We start from the raw sequence: 18,674 nt of genomic DNA, 5'->3' as shown, positions 1-18,674 counted from the left end.
GGCCTCTGGTAGAGGACCCGAGCTCAGAGGATGAAAGAGACCACCCACGGAGGGTGAGAGGGGAATTTTAATTTGTAACTCTGACCATAATAGATTAGAAAAAATCCACATCTAATTCAGTCTTGTGCATCTAATTGTTGTTGAAATCCTTAAAGTTGTTTCATTTTTGTATGAAGACTGAAGCCTGAGAAGAAGAATACATCAAAAACTACTAACAGCATATTTCTGCCAGTGATAAATGCGTATAATTTTCTGACCAGAGCTGCAGGTGTTTAACGTGTGGCCAAATGCAGATTACCTATGGGATGTAAAGCAGACATTTGTGACAAAAAAAGATTTAAGACCAGCAGCAATAGTTGCACGGGATCAAAATAATTAACGGCATTTGCACAATGTGGAGCTTTTGTTCAACATTTATGAAAAATGAAATAAAATAAAAATATATAAAGGAGTTTTATTTTGTATTTTAGACAGCTCTTGTTATTTTGCTTTGAGTAATTGTGGATGAGAGGTTTATCACATCTTTGTATGAAAGAAAAAATAAGGATCACTCCTGTGCAGGCTTCCCAAAGTGGGCCCTTTAGCAGCTTGTTGTTTGATTCCAATGATTACATTCAAACACTTTGTAGCTGTTAATGTCTGTTTTTACAAGCAGCTTTCATATCAGCAGGAGGAAAATGTGCAAACCGAGATGAAACGAATAAAAATCCGACTGATAAAACACTGCCATGACCCGACTTTGAGTAAAAGGACCGAATCCAGTAACTCACTGACATCAGCTCACCATCCACAGTGACATCGCCGTTCCTCCTGATGTGCCGTCGATTTTATTTCTTTTCAGGCAGAGGGAAACACTAAGGTGAAGACATCATATAGACATCACGATCAATAGAAACCTGGATAGGAGCACGCATAGTTTTTTACTTCGCTTTTTCTGCTGTGATTTTTCTACAACTAAACTGGCACCCACACATCTCTGCCAAGCAAAGGTATCTTTGTTTATTATTTAGAAAATCTCTAGTAGGTATTCACAGTTGTGATGGCAAAAATACCCATATGAAGTCTAAAATTGCTGGTTTAGTCGTCTAGAACATGAATGCCAAAGTACTGGAGATTCACCGTCAACGTAGACTATCGGTAGTTTCAGATTCAGGGTAAAAACGTCTTGCAGCTTGTTGCCTCTGAGCACTAACACACATAGTCACACATACAACCATTCATTTTTTTGAATATATATAGAGAGATAGATCTGCAGTAATATGGAACAGTGGGAATACCTCCAGGTAAATCTGATGGTATAACGTGAGACACATTTCACAAACTGTTAGTGTTGAAAGTGATTCTCCTCGGTCTATGGATGTACCTCTGAAGGCGTTTGCATGATATAAGATTTCTGTACAAGAAAACAGCAGACATATAAACGTGGATATTGAAATAAAAAAATCCTCACGTTGATTGTGATGTTTAAAATGTTATTTCACTTTTTTTTCCCTTTTTTTTCATCTAGAAAGGGAGGCGAAATTCATTTTGGCAGGATGAGGCGGGAGAGCCGCCCGTAACGTGTCGTGTTCCTGCACTACACAGTAGTTTCATTCTTCCAGGGGCCGGTGCGTATATTCCCTGTGCTGTCTGAGGTGTACAGAAGTCCTTCATGCATGCCTCCCTTTAAAATCCCATTCTGACTGGGCGGGTTCTGGGGGCATGATTGTCTGCGTGGAGCATGCATCTCCAGATGGTGATGTGTTACCACGGGTTCCTCCTCGGCTACTTTGCTGCAGCCGCACAGGAAGACGCCCGTGTCCCCCGATTCTGCCGGACACAGAGAAGGGAAAAGGTCTGCCTTGGAGCAGCAGATATGCCTGTGGCACGGGTTATGGCACGCCAGAGACTCATGCAGGGTGGCTGCAGTAGCGTGGCATCTGTGATGCCCGTCGTGGTGGCCTTCGTGGGCCAGGTGCGGACAGATGTGGGCGTGCCGCTCACGTGTGCTGTGGGGGCTGTCAGTGTGTGAGCTGTGCATGCTGCCTCCGTCGGCACTAGAGGGGATGTGGTAGGCGTACTCCCTGTCGCTCCCCGCCGCGCAGGCAGACGCCCCGGCTTTGCGTCCAAACTGACGACTTTTAGTCCTGGTGCTGCTTTTGAGGCAGGGGTGCAGCTGGATCCCTGGTTCAGAGTGCAGCAGCACGTGAGTGGCCGTGGGCTCCTCCTCCATCAGCTGCTGGCTGTGCAGGGCGGCGCAGCACGGAGTCACCGGCGCCAGACACGTTACGTGATTCTGCGAGGACGGAAGAGCGGCGTGTTTACAGTGAGCCGCCCCGCTGTGGCTGCAGCTCAGCAGCGCTTTCGCCTGACACGGCGAGTCGTGGTGGCAGTGGCTGTGACCGTGGCCACCGTGCCCCGGGGTGTCTCCGTTCACGTTCACCTTGGGCCGCGCCTGAGCAGAGCCCTGCGCGCCGGAGCAGGCGTTGGCACGTCTTCCAGGACAGCAAGAGCACCAACAGTGCCAGACGTCGTCACGCTTGGCGCAGTGATGGATGAGGATGAAGAGGCCGAGGGTGACGGAGAAGGCACCGTAAAGGCAGCTGAAGATCATGTCTAGGAAGTGTCCCTGCGACACAGCCAACGCACCAAAGGTCCATGTGGCTAGGAAGAGGAACAGGGTGAAGGCCGCAGTTCGTAGCTGGGCTTTGAAGGAGTGCTCATTGGCCAGCAGTGCAGGGTTGATGGGGATGCCGGGGCAGCCGGCGGGGCAGCTGCTCCCACCAGACGGGGCCGCCAGCGCTCCGGGCTCGGCTCCCTGGTGACAGTGAGTCGGCACGTCGGCGGCGGCCAGCCTCTGATGCTCCTCTGTCAGCTGCTTGAGCTCGTACTTCTTCTCGGGATGTCGCCGGAGCTGAAGGAAGGTGCATAGGAAGTAGATGCACGTCACCAGCACAATGAAGGCCACGGGGCCAAAGAAGGCTCCCAGGCTGGGCTCCCATGCCATCCAGCAGCTGCAACACAAACCAGCCACGCTTAGTCATTGGATTTGCATTAGAAATTCATAACTTTCAAGGTCTTCACATCAAGAACTCACTATGGTGCCTGCTCCCCGCTCCCATAGTTGTCTATATTAACAGCTGCTGTGACGCCGCAGATGATGAGAGGCACTCCACCACTGACCAAATAAAATCTGTGATGTGGCAGAGGAAGACACAAAACCACACAGTGTCAGATAGGACAGAATTTATAAAACACGCTATTAATATAAAACTACATTTTTATATCATTTCAGTGAACTAAGATGTCTCAGAAATATCAATTAGCATGTTGTCTCTAATCCACACAAAAATTTGAATCCCAAGAAGACATCTGACTTGTTTCATCCATTCTTAGCTGGTTTTGATCATCGTCTAGTTGGAATCAACGCAGATGAAAGAAAATTTTAAAATATTATTCATCTCTACAGGGCAATAATCCCAAATCAGAACTGGCCTTGGGACGGATAAAGCAGACTGAAGGAGGATTCCTGAACAGCCTTCCACATTCACCTTTATACTTTCACCTCAATGCCAGAAAACTAACAGGCTTTAAAAAATAAACCTACAAGAGGCACAGACAGTTATCCAGAGAAAATATGTACCAGAAGATTATCGATGACTGCAAAAAGAAAGAAGAGCCACAAAACAGACACATATACGCACCAAGACTTCTTAAAAACATTTTAAAAAGCTGGAACTGCTTCCAGAGTTCAGAATGACGCCGTGAGTGAAGTTCTTGGCTAACCTTGAAGTAAGACTGAGTAAAGTCAGTGTGAGAGTATTTCCACAGTTTGACTGACATAGAATGACACGTGGCATGAAAACCCGTTTCTGTTACTTTGTTTTTCCCAAACCTGCCAATCTAAAAACAAAAAAAAAAGAAATAAAAAAAAGAAAAGGATCATTTCTGTTTACCGTTGGAGCATGTCAGCATGTTTGTGATTACACGCTTGGGGCGCAATCACACCTACTATTTGTTTTCTTCACTGCAAACCAAAGTGCAAACTGTACTACATAAACAAATCTGCTTCCTGTCCGTCTGAACATGATGGAGCTGCAAGTCGTGGTTTTACGAGTTGCATATAGAACGTCCTTGATTTAAGCTCAAACACGTTTCCTTTTTCTACAAACACAGCAGGTTTTGTGGAAGATGAAGAAAGAAGCGAAACCCTACGAGGACATTTGTAGTCAGAGCAGCGATTCAAACTATCCGGTCAAAATATACTCCAGACGATGAGCACTTGACTTACAAATGAAGCCGTCTTTGAGACGTTTGTGGACCCAAGAGGCTCGTTCAACAACTTCAGGATGTGTTGTCAATAGAAACAAAGAAAATGTCATTGTATTGCATTAATACAGTCAAAGCACAATAAGCCCAGTGTGTCTGACATGACAGTTGTTAGAAAATGACACCTTTAATGCAAAGTTGCATTAAAAGTGTCATTATTTATCAAACTGAGTGGAGGTACATAAAAGTAAATGAATATACTTTTCAGCATGCAAGCTTATCTATTTAACAACTTTTTAAAATTCTTCAGAAGTTGAATTTAACAATTGTCAATTATAATTTTCAAATTTAATAAGAAGAAACACTTGAACTGTTTGTAATGAGTCTATGTAACGGTTCGTTGACACCAAATGCGCTGTGTGTGCCAGGCGCGTCCGGCTGCAGGACGGCAGGACAAGGGCGCGTTTCGCACATCTGGCGTTTGACGCATCAAGAACGTCCGGCCACTGACAACGACGACGCATCTGACGTGCCCTCGACGCGCCTCTGTGGATGTAAACCAGAGGCGCCTGATGCGCCAAACGCGAGGCGCAAAGCAACATGTCAGCTGTCTGCATTCAAAGTGCAAATACGTCGAACTCGAAGCGTCGGATGCATTTTTGATGCGTGTGACGCGCTTGGTGTGAACGCACCACAACAGCAACAATCTGAACTGAATTACTGAAAAAAACTGATGCTGAACTAGTTAGTTCTCTAAAATAGTAACTATTTATTTTGTGACAAGTTAAAGAAATAATAAAAGAAAAGCCTGGACCACAGAGGAGACATGAATAAAACTAAATAACTCGGCACAGAGCATCACAGGAAGTGAGACCCTATGATTTCATTACAGACACACAACTCACCCCTTCCTCTCTACTGTCCTCCTCCTCTTCCTCTGCACTGTCATCCACTTTCCAACATAACACTCTGCTATTTCCTCCTGCGTCCTGTTTAATCACAGCCTCCGCCACCCTACCCTAACCCTTCCACCGATCCATCTTCATCCCTAGTTTCCTCCCTTCTGCTTCTTTCTGCCATCTCTCTCCTTCTCTAACAATCTTTCCTTCATCACTGAAGCCCAAAAATTCAATTACAATCAAGATGTTTGTCTGAGCTGGTCAGTGAGGGGTTGAGGGTGTCGGCATTAGCGGCCTGTCACTGTTTCTGAGTGGAGTGGCACCCCGGGGGACGCTCCTCCAACAGAAAGCCATTTACGCAGCCGTCAGGCAGATAAGCATACATGAGGGGAACGTGTGGACGTTACAGCGCCATGTGCTCTCAAACCCTTCTTGTCCAACGTCCCCTAAAGGAACGCCAGCTTGGAGCACGCGTGAAGCAGACGTGGCAGAAACATGCGACCGAGGCAGTCGGCTTGCTGCTTTGGTTTTGTCCATAAAGCTGCTGTGTGATTTTAAAAGTCTTGCCAGATACAGAAACTGTTTTGCATGAACATCTAAACACACACTGCTCTGCATTACATGCACACTTTCTTTTATTTTGGCAATTCCAGTAAAAAATAAAAAATAAATAAAAAAAAGCCTTTAAAAAGGAATTTTGCTTTTAACTGAGCTCAGAGGCAGCAATCATCTGATATAAATAGACCCTGAAGTGGCTTTTAGTCGCCATCTACACAGCGACTCCCCTCTCATCCTTGTTCCTCTGCCCATGCAGCGTCCTCTGCTTTGTGACGGGGTCTTGTCCTCTCTCTGGACCTCATCCAGGACTTACATAGAACAGCTGGGGACAAGTGACGGTCAAACCAGCACAGAACATTTCCTCGTGGATAAAACAGGACTCCATGTATTCAGGCTCTTTAAAGGTTTACACTAAATGCTGAAGGGTTCTTTATACACATCAACCAATATGCAAAACTGGAACATTTTGAGCCTTATGGAGTTGAATCCAAATATCTACATTCACTGTTTAAAAAGACAAATAACCTTTTTATGTTTGGGTTAAGTGAACATGCCTGAAAATGTCATATTTATCTGATCAAATAATCCCTTTAATCTTTCTTTTAAGTTCTTTTCAATTTCTTCGGCTCACATTCAGAGTTTTGGGAAGACACATCAGGATCGCAGCGGACATGTGCTAAAGATTCTACTAATTTGTGCTTTTCCAGCCACTCAGATCCAATCCGTCCCTTTGGTATTTTTTGATCATTTCCTCAATTTGACAACTAATGACTCAGTTACTTTGTACTTTATGAAACATATTATCTACCAGAAACTGTTTTTGCACTAAACTCCAATGAATCATATCTGCCATCACAAAGTGTCTCTTGGTTTGGTCAGATGTCCTCATTTCCAAAGATCCAACTGGGCCAAATGGAGAACCAGCAATAAGAAAAGTCAAAAAAAAGATTATTTAAAAACTAATATGCAAATAAATAAAATTATATGTGACATTTTCATTATTTTTATGGATTCTTATCTCCATAATTGATGAAAAAACCTTAACAAAACCATGAAAAACCCACAGAGGAATCAGACGGATTGCTCATAGATGCAGGATGACAGAAAGAAAATGCATTAAAAATTGATGAAGGGGTAAAACTGATGCAGAATCCTAAAACTCAGTTATTCTCACCCAAAACTAAATTTGATATGAAACCAAAATAAAATCACAGTTTTGCAAAATGTCCATATTGTCACGTCAACAAAACAAAGTATTTTTGGTAAAACTGACAGAACGAAAATGCATCCAGCTCCTTCTGGTCCAAACTAGGATCGTTTCCATCAGAACAACCAAAACTGTCTAGATGTATTCCCCATTACAAAGCTGAAACTGGCAAATAAATAATGAGTTTGAAAAGCTCTTCACAGGAAAAGTTAGATTTTTGTTTGTCTGAATTGAACATTGTCAGGTTGAGGTACCAAGCAGGACGACTCTGAGGTCCTGAGGAGTCCAGAAGTTTTATATCTCTACAAACTATTTTCTGTAGGAATTATTGAGAATCCTGATCCATCAAGATTGCAGACCACACGCTTTTTAAATATCTCCTTTTATAAACTGGAACGGTGACTAATGTGATCAAATGAATTTTCCAGTCTTGCTTTGAACTCTTCTGTCATTATTTCTGAGCTGCAGCTGATTATTTTTTTAAATTTATTTACACATGATAGACACACCTTTGTGATAGTCTAACCTCCTGAAAATAAAAGCATTCATAGTTTTTTTTTAATCCAAATTTAAGCACAATTATGAATAAACTTTATGTGTATTTATTTAATTTCCCCTATGGTTTCTGACATGCTCTGTCACTGATTCTGAGTCTCCATCTCTGATTTTGCATTTTGGGGACCAAAACTAATGACTTTTGTGTCTCTTCTTTAACTTTGAGGACATTTTAACTCATTAGTTATGTAGAAACAGAAATATAAAGTTGTGTGCACACGATAAGACACATTGTAGCAGCTGATGATCTAAGCTGTGGAGCTCATGCAGATATTGAGCAAAATATTTGCCAGGAAGTTTTGTTCAAATTCATGTTTGCTGAATGACACATTAAGGTCCCTGTTTGAAAAACAAAGTGACTAAACACAATTTTCTAAGAAAATAAGAACGATACCAACTTCCTTTACAATATATTCTAAAGAACTGAGCCACTTTCTTCTGCTGTAGCTTTAAAGTAGCTTTTGATATTTACGTCCAGTGCAAATCTATTGTTATATATTCACACAGTAACATGATACATTTCTCTGTTTACTCTTATAATTACTGAGAACTAGAAATAGAAGAACTTTGGGGCATTTAACTGATGGTGGATGTTAATACAGGAAGAAGAAGAAGAAGAAATCCTCGTCTTAATGAGGAATGACACACACAGCCGACTACATGCCAGTCAGCTGATTCATTAACAAAAGTATTTAAACACAGAGTGGCCTACTTCTGATAACAGTCACTGTGATTGTGGGCTGAATATGTGATCAAAGGCTGTCAGGCAGGGAGAACAGGAAAAGAGGTGGATGAGGAGGGATGAGGTGGTTGTTAGGAGAGGAGTGAGAAATAGATTTGTCTCCAGCTGTTAAGTCTCATTGCATGAGTCGGTCTGACGGCGAGCATTACAGTCAATCACTGAGGATCAGCTAGCCTGCTGCAGCACACAATCCCTCCGCCTGCCCCCAGACAAACGGCCTCTCTTTGCAAGCGGAGGAGGATGGGGGAGCCTCTGGAACGTTCGCCATTAAAACCCTCGTTCACGCAGGCGTCTGGGAATTTATTTAGCAAGAAACACAACGCTTATAGGTCAGCGGGTAACTAGATTTTGAGACTTTTCAGGAATAGATCCCTGAGCGGATTCGGGGTTTGATCATTTCTTTGTGTATATTTTTATAGGTACTAGTGTTTGTGGTAAAAACCTACACACAGACAACTGGGCTGAAGTTGGTGCCATTGTATGACGTTCAGCACTGTCTGGACTTCGGGGCACATATGTTTGAACCTAAAGTCAAAATAACTGAGAAAGTTTTACTAGTGCAAATCTGGAGTTCAAAAGTTCACCACTTTCCCAGCACAAAGTACATCAGGTCTCCTGATCTCCATCTTCTCCTTTTATCTTTAATTTCAAATGATGCTGCAGAGGTTTGAGGTTCAAACTTTTCCCTGCTTTACCAGTAACTGAATTCACTCTGAATGCTACGTTTCACGTAAAGGTGCCCTGATGTACGGCTGCCAGTACTTCGCTGAGTTTTATAAACCGCAGGATTTATTAGCATTCAATTATTTTTAAAGTTGTCAGTATGTCAACTATCAGTGGTTGAAACCTGGACTTTATGGTTTAAGCCTAAAACAGTTTTTTGAATGCTAACCTGAAGCTAATCTGCTCTTTGTTTGTCTGGCTGAGTCATGGTCCATTTTGTCGGATTAATGAAATTTGGTTAAATTCTGCTTCTTTAATTTCTCTAGATGTCACGCGTCCTTTAAATGTTTTTGTGAGCTAAGGATATATCATTTAACACCTGCATGTGTGCTGCCGATAGATCAGAGTTAACATAAAACCTTTGCAGTGCAACTGTTTCACATCACATTGATTGTGTATGAACTGAGCATAAGAGTATTTGTCCTAGAAAACTGACATCTAAAAATATTAGAAGTGACTTAAGAGTAGGAACAGTTTCACAAAACAATGTTGACATTTAAGTGCAGGAATTAGTCTCTCATTTTCTAAATATCATCCGTACTTTGTGAGTCATTTGTTGGCAACGAGGAACGAGGGTGGAACGTTCCTGAAAAAAGTCAAACACAGCCTCTAAGTTGCTTCTCTTCTTGTTTTATTATTCCTTTAATATTCTTGTTTTTTGCATACTTTGTTATTTTGTTCTGTTATGATATTATAATCTTTCTCATTCTTACGCCTGTCAGAAACTGTGTTGCTCATAAAGGCTAAAAAGTTAGAAAACAATGTGGGAGCAGCTTGAGAATAAAATGTTTGCCTTTTTGGTAATTTGGAAGTTTTTTTTTATTTTATTTTTTTGAACAGAAAACTAAACTGTTAAGTGAGATCAGCTAAATCTTTTTATGAATCCTGCTCTAGTTTTTAGCCAATACTTTAACTGAGTCATATTTGCCAATTATTTGTTACTGAGTTTGTAATTTTTCTTTCCTCTCTGGTAAATGAGATCTTTGATTTTAAAGCAACGACCTGTTGGGATCAAATCCTGATAGAAACTTTACTTCAAAATTTTTTTATTGCTTTGGTTTTTTTTTTTTAGACGTGAAAATCCACCATTAATCTATTTTCTTTACATGCCAAATCTTCGCTTATTTCTATTGGTGGGTTACACCTTTGATATTTTTCCAGTCTGTCCCAGAACAGACACTCAAACATGCAAACTCTACCCAATCACAGACTTTAACCCTGGTCCTTGTTGCTGTGAGTCACTGGAATACTCTTGAAGTTCAAAGGTCAGTAAAGGCTGAATACAATTTACTAAACTAATTCAGATATGGCACAGTACAGAACATATGCAGTGTTTTCCCCCAGTTTGCATCTGTTTATCTACCTTTGATCGTTTAAATGAAACTGTTGTAGATTTGCATCAGAGTTCACAGAACAGCTTCTCACTGCAGAAGGACCTCTGGATGGGTCTAACAGCTAATCCTCTTAAATGTTTGTCAAACCTTTGTAAAGAACAAATTGCAAGCTTGCAACTACAATGCATTATTTTGCAGGAAAAAAAAAACAACTAACCCATAGCAATAGTTTTAAGTATTCCAAGATTATGCCAGGATAGGCAGAGAATTGTGGGATTGAATCCTCCAATAAGTTCTTATAGTAGTGAGAGAAAGAAGCTGCTCCGTCAGGCTTTTTAATTAAAATGCTTCAGTTAAACTTAATAAACTTCACAGGAAGCCAGAAAATGTAACAAAGCTGCCCAATACCCAGCAAAAAGCTTTATTGATCAGTGCTTAGTGGCATTTAAGGGAGGTTTAGTTTATCTTTATGCTGTAATCTGAAGGCTGTGAGTGTTACATAAGCTGCAGTTTGTCTCGAATGTCAGCTCTACAAACAGTTTCTGTAACTGATTAAATATGATCACTAAAAAAAACCCCAAAATGAGACCAGAGTGGTACGCAGAGGAAAATCTGACAGCTATGTCGAGTTACAACAGTCTTCACAAGCTGCATGTGTCTCTGCAGATAAACTGTTCAATAACTCGTCCTATTAAAACCATCGCTGCCCTCGAAACAAAACAAAAGATGGGAAACACAGGAGAAAGACAAGGAGAGCAAATAAAGAAACCCAAAAACCAAAATCAGTGGCCATGCACAGTCATATACAAAAGAAGGAAAGGGAAACTGTTGAATACATCTAATTTTATAAACAAATGTTTCCATATTCCATCTGCAAAAAGAAATACGATCAGGGCGCGCATAAGAGATGCCAGTTGTTAAAATCTTTTTAAAAATAAAAGATGAAACCAGCCTAATTTAAACTTCTGACATCAAAGATCTGGCATCCTCGCCTATGAGCCATCATCACCTGTCATGTTGAGAGAGCTTTCCGAGACATCCAGATAAAACACCTGCAGATAAAATTAGATAAAAGGTGGACTCCTGTGTGCCTGACCAAGGATTTAAAAATACCTCAAATTAATAAATTATTCCACAGAAAATAAAACTACCTGTGAATTTGAGACGATCAGCAATTTATTTCATGAAAAAAATAAGAAGGGTCATACGACTCATACAAGGTTTTGTGTGTTTTAGATCATCAGACTAATTTTTCATCTGGCAAAGACAATATAAATAAAGTTAAATGCAGTTTTAAAATGATGTCATTTCTTTAACTGCATTTTTTCGAAAGCTGTCTTCAGGACCTGTAGGACTGAGCGGATCATCATGGCTGACCTTCCCTTCACCCAGAGCAGCTCAGAAATCACAGGTCGACGTTTTGGACAAACAGGAAACAAAAAAAAAAAAAAAAAAAAACTCTGACAATATCCCAAAGTAACTGATCAATTACGCCTCCAATGAATGAGTTTTAGAAAAACATGAAATTTAGTTTTTCTTTGTCTCTGTGAAGATTTTATCTGTGAAAAGTGCAAAAACTATTTACAAACTTATTTAATTTAAAATATTAAACAAGTCAGTATTGTATGGTAAATTATTTCTGGAAGATTTAACCTTTCTAGCTGAGGTGAAGTTTGTGTTTTCACTAATCTTCGCCGGCATCACCACTGCCGATGGCACCGACGCAAACAGGATTAAATGCTTACTTCTTTAAATACATCAAACGTTTCTCCAACCACAAATTATTGTTTCATCTGACATTTCAAGGACAATGTTAGTATGATCTTAGTGATGTAAAATGTGTACAAAAGTTCAAATGAAAGCAAATGTATACCAGACAACCTTAGTTTTTCAGAATTCAGTATATCTTTACCAGATGCAGCTTTGTCAGTACAACCATGTTGTTGAGATGGAAATGATGAATTCTCATATCTATGGTCTATGTTGGTAATATACCTATAGCAAAAACACTAATTATGTTTTTTATCTACTTATTAGTTTATCACAAGTCTCATTAGCATTAGGAAAACCTGTAATGATTATGTTGCATTGCTGAAAAGAAGTGGAGGCAGAAACAGTTTGTCATCATATTGGAGGAGAGGGCAGGTTGGGTAGGCGGTGCTGCAGGCTGCAGCATCGGCCTTGGGATGGACACAGACCAGGAATCAGGCCACCTACATATAAAAACGACCCCTGAACACAGCGGGTCATCCTCACCCTCCACTGGCATGCAGTCACAACGAGGTGACTCTCCAAGTAAAGTGGTGCAGAAAATGACCAACAATTCACAGGCGTTACCAGACAAACTGCTACAAGTGCCTGAACCAACACCCGTCTCCTAACCCTACCCCAGTATGCAAGGCTAACATCAAGCCCAGTGGGAACACATCCATCTTGGATCAAATAAAGATTACACATTGCCCTGGGGTTTGAGTGTGTTCATGACCAGCTGTTGGTTGCCTCTACCACGTTGTCTGCTGGAAATAGGCAGCGTCCGACCATTTTTAACAGAGTTAAATACTCACAAGCAAAAATAATGGATGTCTTCTATCTGTGTTTCAACTGATTTGAATGATTTGTTCACCAATGCTTGTACAAAAAAAAAGAAACTTGGAACAGGAATTGCCTGGAAACACCTTGAAGACCCTAAAGTCTAAGATGAAATAGGAAAGTTGTGCACTGACCCAGAGTTTGACCTTCAAAGAACTACACAGCACAAGCAGCAAAAACTGGAAGAAAGATGAAAACGAATGCACGCACAGATCGACATGACGGTTTAAGTCCTTTTCACCTCATACAAGTCAAGGCTAAGGAGGACATCAGTGCTTACCTCAACAGGGGCTGTTTAGGGGGTGGAGGTGGGTCACCGTCTTGACTCTGTGGAGACTTCTTGGTCACCTGCTTATAAATGTTCCTGGCTGTCACCCCGAGCCACAGCATCGTCGACAGAGACGAGTAGTGCAGCACGAACCCGACCTGAGGGGGTGGCAGAGGGTGCATCAAATTATTTCTTTGACTTCTCCGAACTTAAGCGCCGCCTTACAAGCACGTTCCTGGGGAAAAATGTCAGATGAGACAACGTTCGTTTAGCTCAAAGAAAATATGTTCAAGACGATCTCACACACCTCACTGTGAAACATTATCAATGTCAGACCAAGGGTAACTCTGACGACGCTTCCCTGCAAGACCAGAATGCTTCATTAAAGCACAGCAGTGCAAGAATAGGAAAACAGGCTTAAAAGTCAGATTGAACCATCAAGGTTGTTTGGGAGAGGAGAATCGTAGTGAGGCGACACTGGAGGATACGGAGCAGTTTCTTATCAGTTCAGCTAAACGACACGAGGTGTGCACACTGAATAACAAGTCTGAATATAAATTATGATCACGTTGAACACCAGCACTGAGTGACTGCGCTTTTGCACGCAATGTACACATCTCCTTTCCTGCTCACTTTAATATTCATGAAATATGTTTGGATGGTGGAACTGATCTAACTTTGTTTAAAGGCTTTGCCAGCTTACAGAAACAGAACCCAGATAGGGATGTGGCAAAGAGGAGATGAGCGTTTGGAGAATGGAGCGAGAAAATTAAAATGCTCTAAGCCTTTTCCACCGCCCAGTCAGTCTGTTCATGATGAACTGCCAACCTGAGACACCCAATCAAATGGCTTCTCTCCAACATGATAGGCCTGGGGACTGAAGCTAGCATGCAGCGGACCGGACACTAATTGGAAGTGTCCGTGAGCTGTTTATAGAGAGCAAAGAGCGGGTGGGAAGTCAATCACTGCTTTGGAGTCTGCACACTTCAGAGGTTCATTAGAGCCAAGAACAGACAGGATGAGATGCTTTTTTAATATGATTACAAGAGGACAGGAAAAGATTTCAAATGATCGGAATCTGACTGATTAATCGCCTAAAGATGTTTTACAAAGTGAAACAAATAAAGGCTAACCCCTACTGTGGAGCAACAGTTGACTTCAATCAAAAAAAAGGAACATAAGATAGATCATGAAGGTCAAACATTTTGGATTCTTGATCATTTATTTTGCCGTTGTGGGAAAAATAATGGTTTGAATGGTACGATTATATGACATGATTGGGATCATATTTATATTAGAACAGCTAAATATGTCCAGGTGTCAACATATGATGAGAAGAGACAAGGACTGAGTTTTCTGACTGTTAAAAGCTACGTTATGCAAGGAAACCCGACAAATTCTGCCAAGACACAAGGCAACATATCGGACCAGCATTATGGCTGAAGCTGTTGATGGCTACAAAAAGTCTGACGCCAAGATACAACTTGCTCAGAGAAATGTGTAACGTTATGTGGACATATTTTAGCCTGAATGCATACCTTGGACATTGTCTAGAAAATCCACAGTAAGAAATGTCCACCCAAATCTGTTCGATTTAATCTAAGTTGGATGTTGCAAAACCATCAATTAAAAGAAACAAAGTTAAAAAACTAATCCGAAATCCATGCCTGAGATGAGATCTTTTTGATTTACTGGGTTATTTCTATGTTGGATAAACATGTATTAAATTAATACAACATTTCTGTATAAACTAGTACCTTTCATGTATTTCTTTGATATAGAGTTTCAAGTTCTGTGTTGTCTTTATATGTAATCTTTATATTTTCTATTGCATGACGTTGACTGACTGGTGTGATTTTTGTCCCTCCGCATCCTTTTGCAGAGCTGCAATGTCCCCAAAGCTGAAAAGAACAGCAATTTAGGTCATCAAGACTCTGACGGAGCAGAAAGTAATCTGAAAGTTATAGCTTGACAGCTAGCTCCATGAAAAAAAAAAAAACAACAAAATAAACTCCTGTTGTGATTCAGACACAACGAGCCCCTCTCAAATCAGACAGCCGAGCAACGAATTGGAAACATAACAGAAACAAAAGTCCAGCATCAGAGACAAATGACTTATGGGCATCAGTGTCTCCTAGAAAAGCACACTGGTCGTGTGTTTATCTGCTTTTCCCCATTTCCTGCACACAAGCCGTCCTGTACTGCTGTAGGTGTGCAGAAACAAAACATAGGTTAAAGTAGTAACTGGTGTGACAAGAAACTGAGCTCAGTGAAGAAGTCTCCTTTCTTTCAACATCAAAAACACAATATATAATCTGTTATGGGCCTGTGAAAACACACTGTGTGTGCATCAGGCAACTAGCTGTTCGATCATATCATTGTTTTTATGTATGCTTCCAATTCCAGCACATAAAAATTAAATGTGTATTGGATTTGTGTATACGGGATGATGGCCTACAGAGATCAATGCCCCACATCCAGGTGTACGTCATTATTAGGTCACTTCTCTTCCTCAGGCCAAATCGACTGAAAAATTGTTTTAACAGCTTCAGAGGGGAAAACAATTCTTTCAAATGGATGCCAGGCTCTAAGGTTGTATGAAAAAATATAAAAAATACAAGATAACTAACAAAAATGTGAAAAGAATCAAACGTGAAGCTACTTGAAATCTCCCAGTCATGTTCCAGAAATACGTGATTACAGAAAAATCCAAGATAAGGAAGACTGAGATGTTCAAATGTTAAGATTAGAACAACAAAAATATCTGTACTAAACCAAATTTGGCCAAACAAAGATGAAGACTATGATGTGAATCTGTGACAGCAAAAGCTGAATAGAAACTGAAAACAAAATGTTTTGCTTTGCACATTTTTGCAAAACTTGTTTATATAATTTCAAGAAATTCTCATTTCTTTATTTATCGTTTATTTATCAATATTTAATAATGAACAAATACAATTGAACTAAATATTATTCTCTCTCCTGTTTAAACTTTATCATACAACAACGATATGAATAAATGTTAATAATCTGAATTCATCATCACGTGAACTTGATGCCAGCCTGCATCCTGCCTTCTGGCTGCTTGTTTGTTGGGGTAATAACCAAGCTGAGAGCAGCAGACCCAGGAGAAAGAGTGTGCCTTCCTTCTGCGCTCATCTTAAGTGTATATTTAGAAGTAGTCTACATTTGACCTCCTGCAAACATCATCTATCAGCAGACCATCAGGTCTCAGAGGACGAGTCCTGGGTCCTTTGACGCTCCTCCTCTTCAGCTCACCGACAGTTTTCTATTAGACTCAAGTTCAGGGCCTGGAGTGGCCATGGAAGTACATTGAATTCGTTTCTCATTAACAATTTATCTTATTTAACCATATATTTTGGATTATTGAAGGAACCACTTGACGATGTCCTATTTTCAGATTTCTGCTAGCTGCCAACAGATGTTTCCTAAATTCTCCTGGTATTTCAGTTCTGCAGGAATGTTTTTTTTTATCTCGTTTTTTTTCCTAAGCAGCAATTTGGCATCTAAAGTGTCTAATGTAAAGTGGATGCCAATCTTTTTGCGACATGGTTTAACATCATCAGGTGTAAAAAAGAGGAAGAAAATGGAAAAAAAATATAAACTTGCACCATTCTTGCTGTACAGAAATCCTCCTGAGGGCCACAAACAGCAACCGTACTTTGAAAATCCCTGGTTTAATGTTGTCTAACGGTGAACATTAAAGATCTTTTTCTCTCCCTGTCACCCTCCTCATTGCGTGTCGTAACAAAATCAACATGGATCTTAGTCCTGCCTGGTTCAAGTCACTCCCAATTGCTATGAACTCTGGAAAACATGCGGGCATGTTCAGGCAGTTCACGACTTTCTTACCATTTTCCACTGAAAAGAATAAACAAAAAATGTCATTAAACTAAATTTTCAATAAGCCTTGGTTTGTGCCCCGATATCCTCAAATGAAACAACATAAAACAAAATAAACTCATAAATAGGATTTTGCTAATTAATCTTGACTTAATTAAAAAAAAAATGTGGTGATAAATAATAAAATGGGTTATTTGCCAGGGCAACGGCTGGGCTGTGAAACAAACCAAGGGTGAAAGAAACCATTACATTTTTCTGTCACTAGTGTCAGTCCACAGACTGTATGTCTGACATGCCAAGACACTGTGGCTGTTCAAGCTGTTCTACAACTTGTCATCATCAGAAAAGTAATAAAAAAAAGCTCTGGATGAGTCTTTGAGCAAAGCAACACTTGGTGCTGTTGTTGCTTTACAATAGCAAAGGTTTCTTTCTCTTCTCTATAATACGACAAAACTATTTCCTTAGTAAAAATCCACCTAATTTCACAGAGATAAACTAATGAGGAAATCCTCTCTGTGTGTCTTCTTAACACTGACAGCTCAATGCAGAGTCACATCTAGGTTACATCCTGTGCTAAGTTTCGTTCTTAATTAATGTTTGATGCTCTACCAACAGTCTCAGTCACTGAGCAATCACCTGAAACGTGCTGTCCAAATGCAGATGTTCTGATGTGAGGAAAAGATATAGGAGGAAGGATACGCTGCTCTGCTGCTAAAAACAGCCACCGAGGTGATGCAGTGTGACAGCTGGGGTGGCGTTCAAGTCGATATTAAAGCAGGCGCTCTTTGAAGGAAAGACAGAAACTGAGATTAGAGATAACTTTGAGGCCTCAAAGACACGAGATCCTCCAGAGAAACCGTGCAACAGTTCAAGACAGGGGAAACAGGCACATAAAGGACAGGTGGATGTCAAAGTGTACGCCTGAAATTTAGCAACAACTCCTAAAAAATGTTCTTTGGAGGGAGAGCAAGCACTTATTTTCAATCCTGAACATGTGCACACATGCTGGATGGTGGGTGACACTGCAGGCACTGCTTGGAGGTGTACAGGTGGCTGACAGTGTGTGTGTGTGTGTGTGTGTGTCATGTGATCTTACGTCTCCTATAGTAGTCCTGCAATTATGCCAAATTGTGTCCTGGCAAATGTTATGGGCGTCTGCCCAAAATCTGCCCAGAGTTATCCTGTTAGCACTGATTGAATCCAGGAATGGCATAAAAAATATGTTCAGTAGCCCTGAGACAAAGAGACAAATAAAACCAAACCATAAAAGGTTCCCGAGCAGAAATGGGGCCAATTATGTTAACAGACTGAACATGAAGCATGATACTGGAGCTTTACACACACTGACCGTCAAACCAACAGCTGAAATTCCCTTTAAGTAACATGTCAGGACAGCAAACTTTGCAGTAATTCACCTTTTCTCACATAGAAACTGCTATGTGAAGATATACGGGAATGACACTATATCAACTCAAGGTGGCGTACTGAACACTGTGTCGTACATAATTTCACATAACTTCCACGACATGACATGTTCGGTTCATTTCAATTCAATTCAAATGAACTTTATGGACATCAAAGGGAATTTAAATGTCCAAACTCATATCTTCCAAATCAATCAATCAATCAATCAAATTTTATTTGTATAGCACATTTCAGCAGCAAGGCATTTCAAAGTGCTTCACAT

General features: G+C 40.7%; 1 protein-coding gene across 2 annotated transcripts in view; it reads right to left on the bottom strand.

The window, feature by feature from the left end:
• Positions 1 to 441: 441 nt before the first annotated feature.
• Positions 442 to 18,674, bottom strand: part of LOC106963085 (adhesion G protein-coupled receptor A1) — a 65,526-nt gene continuing 47,293 nt past the window's right edge. For both annotated transcript variants that reach the window (XM_015057807.1, XM_015057808.1), the window contains 3 exons: positions 13,136 to 13,281; positions 3,077 to 3,172; positions 442 to 2,993 (listed from right to left, as the gene is read on the bottom strand). In XM_015057807.1, coding sequence (XP_014913293.1) covers positions 1,577 to 2,993; positions 3,077 to 3,172; positions 13,136 to 13,281 — 1,659 coding nt within the window. In that variant the 3' untranslated portion in view covers positions 442 to 1,576. The remainder of the gene's footprint in view (positions 2,994 to 3,076; positions 3,173 to 13,135; positions 13,282 to 18,674) is intronic.

The sequence above is a fragment of the Poecilia latipinna genome, unplaced genomic scaffold (assembly GCF_001443285.1).
Source record: "Poecilia latipinna isolate Pla-1442-1.1 unplaced genomic scaffold, P_latipinna-1.0 Scaffold1493, whole genome shotgun sequence".
NCBI classification, from domain to species: Eukaryota; Metazoa; Chordata; class Actinopteri; order Cyprinodontiformes; family Poeciliidae; genus Poecilia; species Poecilia latipinna.
This window is presented reverse-complemented; position numbering and strand designations above follow the sequence as displayed.